At 37.3% G+C, this 6810-nt stretch overlaps 1 protein-coding gene and 1 non-coding gene across 2 annotated transcripts; one reads left to right on the top strand and one right to left on the bottom strand.

Annotated features, from left to right (window-relative positions):
* Nucleotides 1–427: 427 nt before the first annotated feature.
* On the bottom strand, nucleotides 428–2626 carry LOC147384391 (uncharacterized). The gene is made up of 3 exons (XM_086424919.1): nucleotides 2276–2626; nucleotides 1759–2197; nucleotides 428–1422 (listed from the first exon to the last, which is right to left on the bottom strand). Exons 1-3 carry the CDS (start codon nucleotides 2624–2626, stop codon nucleotides 428–430), a joined length of 1785 nt encoding a protein of 594 aa, XP_086281045.1.
* On the top strand, nucleotides 2124–2230 carry LOC147384392 (small nucleolar RNA R71). Its single transcript, XR_015173156.1, has one exon. It is a non-coding gene; the product is annotated as a small nucleolar RNA R71 (small nucleolar RNA).
* Nucleotides 2627–6810: the final 4184 nt, after the last annotated feature.

Below are 6810 nucleotides of genomic sequence, written 5' to 3'. Positions count from 1 at the left end.
CACTTGAGAATCTTCTTTTTCACCACTTCCTTCATAATTGGGTTAAGTCGACGTTGGTGCTCAACAGAGGGCTTATGATCATCCTCCATAAGGATTTTGTGCATACAAATAGAAGGACTAATCCCCTTTATATCCGCTATGGACCATCCCAACGCTTTCTTATACTCTCGCAACACCCTTAATAACTTATCTTCTTGTTCAGGCTCAAGAGAAGCAGAAATAATAACCGGCAAAGAAGTGATACACCAAGGAAAGCATACCTCAAATGACTAGGAAGAGGCTTGAGCTCTAGTAACGGCGGTTCTTGAATTGAAGGCTTCGAATGAGAACCCAATGATGGCATGTCTAACAATTCAAACTTTGGCTTAGAACGAGTGAATTTTGGCGTAGCCTCCAAGTAATTCACCAACTCTAAACTGTCCTCATTTTATGCATTAATTATTGCTAATTCAAGCTGATCAAATGGGGATGTTTCTTCATGATTATGCCGAACACATGTGTCCACTACATCAATTCTATAGCAATCTTCAGGCTCTTCAGTGGGGAGCTTCATAACTTTGAAAACATTAAACTTCACCTCTTGATCTTGAACTCTCATAGTAAGCTCCCATTTTTGGACATCAATAAGAGTTCTACCTGTGGCTAAGAATGGTATACCAAGAATGATTGGAACATCCTTATCCTCCTCCATATCAAGAGCAATAAAATCCACAGGGAATATAAATTTGTCAACCTTAACAAACACATCTTCTATTACTCCCCTTGGATACTTCAATGATCTATCTGCTAATTGGAGTGTCACAGTAGTAGGCCTAGCTTCTCCCAATCCCAATTTTTGAAATATAGACAGTGGCATTAGATTAATACTAGCCCCCAAATCACACAAAGCTCTACCAGAGAATTGGTTGCTTATTGTGCACGGTATAGTAAAGCTCCCTGGATCCTTAAGCTTTGCTGGAAGTTTCTTTTGAATGATAGCACTGCACTCTTCAGTCAAACCCACTGTTTCAAATTCACTCAATCGCCTCTTTTTAGTCAAGATATCTTTCAAAAACTTGGCATAACTTGGCATTTGCTCTAAAGCTTCAGCGAATGGGATATTAATATGCAACTTCTTAAAGATATTTAGAAACTTTACAAACTGCTCGTCATGTTTTTGTTTCTTGAAACGTTGAGGAAATGGTGGGGGTGGGTTGTAAGGAGTAATATTTTCTAAACCCGGCTTGTTATGCTCCTGGTTTGTAGTTTCTTTCTCTTGCTCACCCTTCTCTTTAGAGACTGTTTCTGCTGCCACTAAAACGTCTGGTTCCTTTGGTTCCTTGACAACATCATTCAACTCTTTTCCACTCCTCAATGTGATAGCATTGCAGTGCTCCTTACCATCTCTTTTTGGATTAGTCTCGGTATTGCTAGGCAAGGTTTCTTAAGGACAGTTGTTAATTGTTGAAGCAAACTGACCCAACTGAATTTCCATATTCCGGATAGAAGTTGCTTGGCTATGGAGTTGAGTTCTAGTATCTGTTATGAACTGCTTAGTATCTGTCAAGAACTAATTAGTGTTTGTTCCCATCTAATGTACTAGATCTTCCAAAGAAGGCTTTTTTTCTCTAGGGAGAGCTTGAGGATGATAACTCGGTTGAAACATGGGTTTTGCAGATGAAGAGACCTCAACTTGATTATTATTACTCCACGAGAAATTCAGATGATTTTTTCAGCTCGGATTGTAATAGTTAGAGTATGGGTTATTCTGCCTGTTACCAACAAAATTGAGAGATTCTGGATTATTAGGGCACATATCTCCTGAATGATTGTCTCCACAAATCTCGCATGTAACGGTAGGAGTTTGAATGGCATGAACTCCAAATGAATCAATTTTCTTAGATAGGGATGCCACTTGAGCAGTCAAAGCTGTAAGAATATCTAATTCATGCACTCCTGCAGTTCTTCTTGGATTCATCCTCTCTGTATGATATTGGAAGTTGTTAGAGGCCATCTCCTCCAATAAATTATACCCATCCTCAAAGGTCTTCGCCATAAGAGATCCACCTGCTGCAGCATCAACAATCGTTCTAATAGATCCAACCAACCCATTGTAGAAAATTTGGATGATCAACCATTCCGGTAAAGCATGATGAGGACATCTCTGAAGCAAATCTGTGTACCTCTCCCAGGCTTCATAGAGAGACTCACTGTCTAACTGCACGAAAGTAGTGATATCATTCCTCAACTTTGCAGTTTTTTACGGTGGAAAATATTTAATAAGGAACTTTTTCACCAAGTCATCCCAAGTGGTAAGAGATTCTCTTGGCAATGAGTTCAACCAATTTTTCGCCATGTCCCTCAATGAGAATGGAAATAGTCGCAACCAGATGGCATCATCATCAACACCGTTATACTTAAACGTGGCACATATCTCTAGAAAATTAGCTAAATGTGCATTGGGGTCTTCAACATGTGAACCCCCAAACTGAGATAGTTGTACCATCTGAATAGTAGCCGGCTTGAGTTCAAAATTGTTTGCTTGTATCGTTGGACGACGAATACTAGTGTGAATCCCATCCATTAATAGAACAGCGTAGTCCCGCATAGACTTAGGACCTTCATTACCATTAGTTTGGTCGGCCATTGTATGGTGTTGAGAAGCTTCTCGCTTATTCTTTTTATTTCTTCGACAAGTTTTCTCGATCTCAAAATCCAAAGAAACAAGCTCTGAATTCCCTGTACTACGCATACACTAGCCAAACACTTACAAAATAAAGAAAAATTTGGTCTAAAATCAAATATGATTGAATTAATATTAAGAAAAAGATTAATAAATTAGTCCCCGGCAGCGGCGCCAAAAACTTGTTGTCTATATTTACGCACGCAAGTATACGTATCGAAATAAGTAATAAAGTGATAAGGAAGTATCGTTCCCACGGAGACTAAATACCAATCTATTGCTAATTACCAATTTATCTCACTCTAATTTTATCCAAACAAAAGTAAAAATAGGAATTAAAACTAAACAAGAAAACTAACGGAGAAAATAAATTTGTAGATTTAAAATCAATGAGTGATAAAATCTAGGTTTATAATTCCCCCAAACACTCCACTTAATTAGATTATCTTTCCTTCTATGATAAATTAATCCACTATAATTGTCATCCAAAAATACTAAATTCTCTACAAGCCTCTGTCGATGGTCATGTAAAAATACCCTTCTAAACTAACTCCCTATATGTCTATGAGAATTAAATCAAGAAGAATTCATTAAGACTAAGCTCTCATAAGGGATGCACACGCAACTTGAGTATATGTCTATCTCAAATTAGCATATGTTACTGTATCTAGGTCATGAACACAAAATAACTCTGTCGATATTATTAAGGTTCACAAATCAATTCAATCAATGGTCAGTTAATTAAATCGCATTAAACATAGGATAGAATAAACAATCACATGTGAAATCAGAGAAGAAATAAATAAAACTAATCAAATATCATGAATGGGTTCCATTATAACCTTAGAATAGAAATTAGTTAATCATTGAAAATAAAACAAAATCACGAAAGTATTCAGCCATTCTTAGAGATTACAAATATCAAGAGAAGAGATAAAGTTCAAAAAGATAAAACTCAAAAGTCGAATCTCCAGCTCTTGTCCTCCTTCTCGATCTTGTGTCTCCAAGAAAAACCCCAAAACTTCTGTCCCTGAATAAGGGTTAAACTTTCCTATTTATAAGTATGGAGTCATTAGGGTTTAAGAGTCCCAAAATCCATCTCTAATTCGGTCACCACAAATTAACATGTAAAGCTGAAAACGTAAGTAGGCCATGGCCTCCCAATATATCATGCCGCGGCTTGTATTTTAATATTTCTGTTATGCCATTCTTGAATTCCCACCGCGGCCTCGTTATCTATCAAGCTACGACTTGAAGACTTTCTAGCTTGTATGCTTAGCTTCCTTCTTCCGAGAGTGAACAAATTTGAGTCCAGAATTTCTCCTAAACGTATGCAAACATCCCAATGTTCCATATTGTTCCTAATCTATAAAATAAGCATAAAAATCAAATAAAAACATAAAATCACATAAAAAGTATAAAATAAACTAAACTTAACTAAAAAAAACTAAAAGACTCTAAAATTAACAAAATATTATATTTAAAAGTGATTAATTCGTAGGTATAAAACCTACTCATCAAGAGTCATCAACAAAGCCTCTAGATCAAATGAAGGCCATGTCGCCAAGGTCTTCTTCTTCTTCATAGAAGCGCTAGAGAGGTCTCGAGGAGCTCCTTACCACCTCGTCCTCCTCATCAATCTCGATAGAAAGGAAGTTGGTGACCCTGTTGTAAAAGGCACAGTCAACAAGAAGGTTAGCAATGAAAACTGAGTCTAGAACTCTCTTGTCTTTACTCGGATCTAAAGAAAAAGAAATGAGTGTCAAGTAAAAAACACAAAGCCGCAGAAAAGAAAAAAAAACATAGGTCGGAATGCTTACCAATATGATTTAAGGTGTTGAAGGAGAAACTGGGACCTTCGTCCCCAACTACATGCTCCCACTCTCTGATCAATTTTATCAGATATAGGAACCAATCTTTATCCAAGTTGGGCAAAATGAATAGGGGGGATTTCCCTCTCCTCTTAGTCAAGTAAAAGAAGCCCTTCCTCCCAATGCACCTCTTGAGGGTGAAAAAATATCGGATATGCAATAAACCGAGCTTCCCACCCTAGTTTAGGCGAGCATTAATTTGCTCGATAGTGTGCATGAGTTGGTAAAAATTACCGTTCATCTGACCTGGAGCCCTCCTATAGCAATTTAAGACCTCCCGAAGTAATCGACTAAAAGGAACTTGGAGGCCAGCTTTGAATTGTCCCTAGAATACCGCAATGGTATCTTGAGGAAAATCTTGCGAGAAGGGGGACTCCTCGATATAAGAAGTCCCAACTTCTTCAGGGATGCCCTAGGCATCCCTAATTGCATCCATGGGAAGGTAGTAAGGGGAATAAGATATCCCTTTAGTCATGGAGGAAGCTACGAAGACAACAGAGAAGAAGAGAAAGAAAAACCCCAAAAAATCAAATGCCCTTATCTAAAATAGAAGCAATTGAGACGAAAACTTCCTTCAACCTCTTTGAGAATCTAAATGGAAGCACAGGCAATAAAGCAAAGAAGAGGCAAGAGAGAAGAGAAAAGAAAGTGAAATAAATCATGAAAGAAGAAGAAAAGGAAAGAGTTAGGGGTATTTATAGACTTAGAATTAATGAGATTTCTGATTCGAAATAAACTAAGGAGATGACATAAAAGAATACACTAATAATGAGCAGCCTTCGTAGTGCTAAGACACGACGATCGATGCGACCAATATGAACACGCGTGCCCAAAGAACCAATCAGGTGAGAATATTGGCAAGCGTACTAGGTGCACTGTTATCGGGTTTCGCACATGGTGCAACCATTGAGTTACCAAAGTAAATACCTGTCATTGCGTCGTTCGAATTCTTGAGGACGTATCGACGCAACAATTAAGGCACACAAACAAAAGGGAGGAGGCCACATGCCACAGATGTTGAAGTCAGATCTCAAAGGATTCGAATGAAATTTGAACCCCCGAGAGGGGGTATTGTGGATGATCATTTTAGTGATGACATCAAACCAGAACATCGTGACCATCCGAATTCGAGATATATAAAGTGATAAGGAACAACCCCAATGCCAAACTCAGAGTTGGATCTCGGGAGCAAAGAAGTGGAACAAATATTCGAACTCCGAAATATAAGAGATTATCCTAGATACAAGGAATCTGTTACTAAATATATTCCATGAATCCATACATGATTAAAAAGGAAGTACATTCCAACCAAAATTCTAAATTTTGAGGAAGATGACATCAGTAAAGAATCCAAAAAGATCAGGACAAAATATCTATAAATAAGAGAGGAAAAGGGTGCAAAAAGTATGTTTTTCTATGATATAGAAGGAACTCTGCAAATTTTTACACTTAATTTGACTAGGGCGTCAAAGAGGATGTGTTGCAAGCACACCCAGCAGTTCTGGACGTGCGGAATCAGAGCAGAAGTTGCAAATCTCGAGGTAGTGCAAGAAATTGCATCTACAATTGTCTGAAGAAGGAAGTATTCAGATTTGAGATGTGTTCAGGTGTTAATGCTAAAATATTTGATTTATATCTAATTGGTTTCTCAAAGAGTATTTTGGAAACTATATAGAACCTAATAATGTTGTGTGGGCATGATACTGATAGTTGTGAGGAAATACTTCTATTACATCTCATTTAATTGCATATATATGAGTCAATTAAGTAATAGTGAGAAAGGTTATCCCTAAGAAGTCCGGATTCTATTTAAAAGTATTTTTAATTAGAATTATGCTATTAACATTATACGAAACATCGAATTTGCAACAAATCCCATAATATTATCTCCTATTCTCCTATTTGATGTCTGCCACGAATGATTTCATCAAATCAAGAAGACTGTTTATAAAGAGAAAATCTAGAGGAATAGAAGTTATCGTTAGGGCTGTTAAAAATGGACTGGATCGATGATTTAGATTCCAATCTGATATCTTATTGGATTGGATCTGGATTGATCATGTGTCGATCCAATAAGAACCTGATCCGGTAAAATACTATGAATTATATGATATATTTGTTTAAATATATGAAGTTATGTAGACTTTGTACATCAAATCGGGTTTGGTCCGATCCGATTGTTATTAGATCGGGTTTCCAGATCCGATCCTTAATGGAATGGTACGAAATTGATCCGACCCATTGACAGCTCTAGTTATCACAAATTTTGCCCCCACA

The sequence above is a fragment of the Akebia trifoliata genome, chromosome 15 (assembly GCF_017979445.1).
Source record: "Akebia trifoliata isolate Shusen 1 chromosome 15, ASM1797944v1, whole genome shotgun sequence".
NCBI lineage: Eukaryota > Viridiplantae > Streptophyta > Magnoliopsida > Ranunculales > Lardizabalaceae > Akebia > Akebia trifoliata.
This window is presented reverse-complemented; position numbering and strand designations above follow the sequence as displayed.

Bases quoted from the DNA above. Each gene is read 5' to 3' on its own strand.
- LOC147384391 (XM_086424919.1), bottom strand. From the start codon at position 2,626: ATGGCCGACCAAACTAATGGTAATGAAGGTCCTAAGTCTATGCGGGAC. The intron at 2,198-2,275 runs GTGAAAAAGTTC...ACTTTCGTGCAG, and splicing joins TTACCACTTGGGATGACTTG to TTAGACAGTGAGTCTCTCTA. The intron at 1,423-1,758 runs GTAACAGGCAGA...ACTGTCCTTAAG, and splicing joins AGAATCTCTCAATTTTGTTG to AAACCTTGCCTAGCAATACC.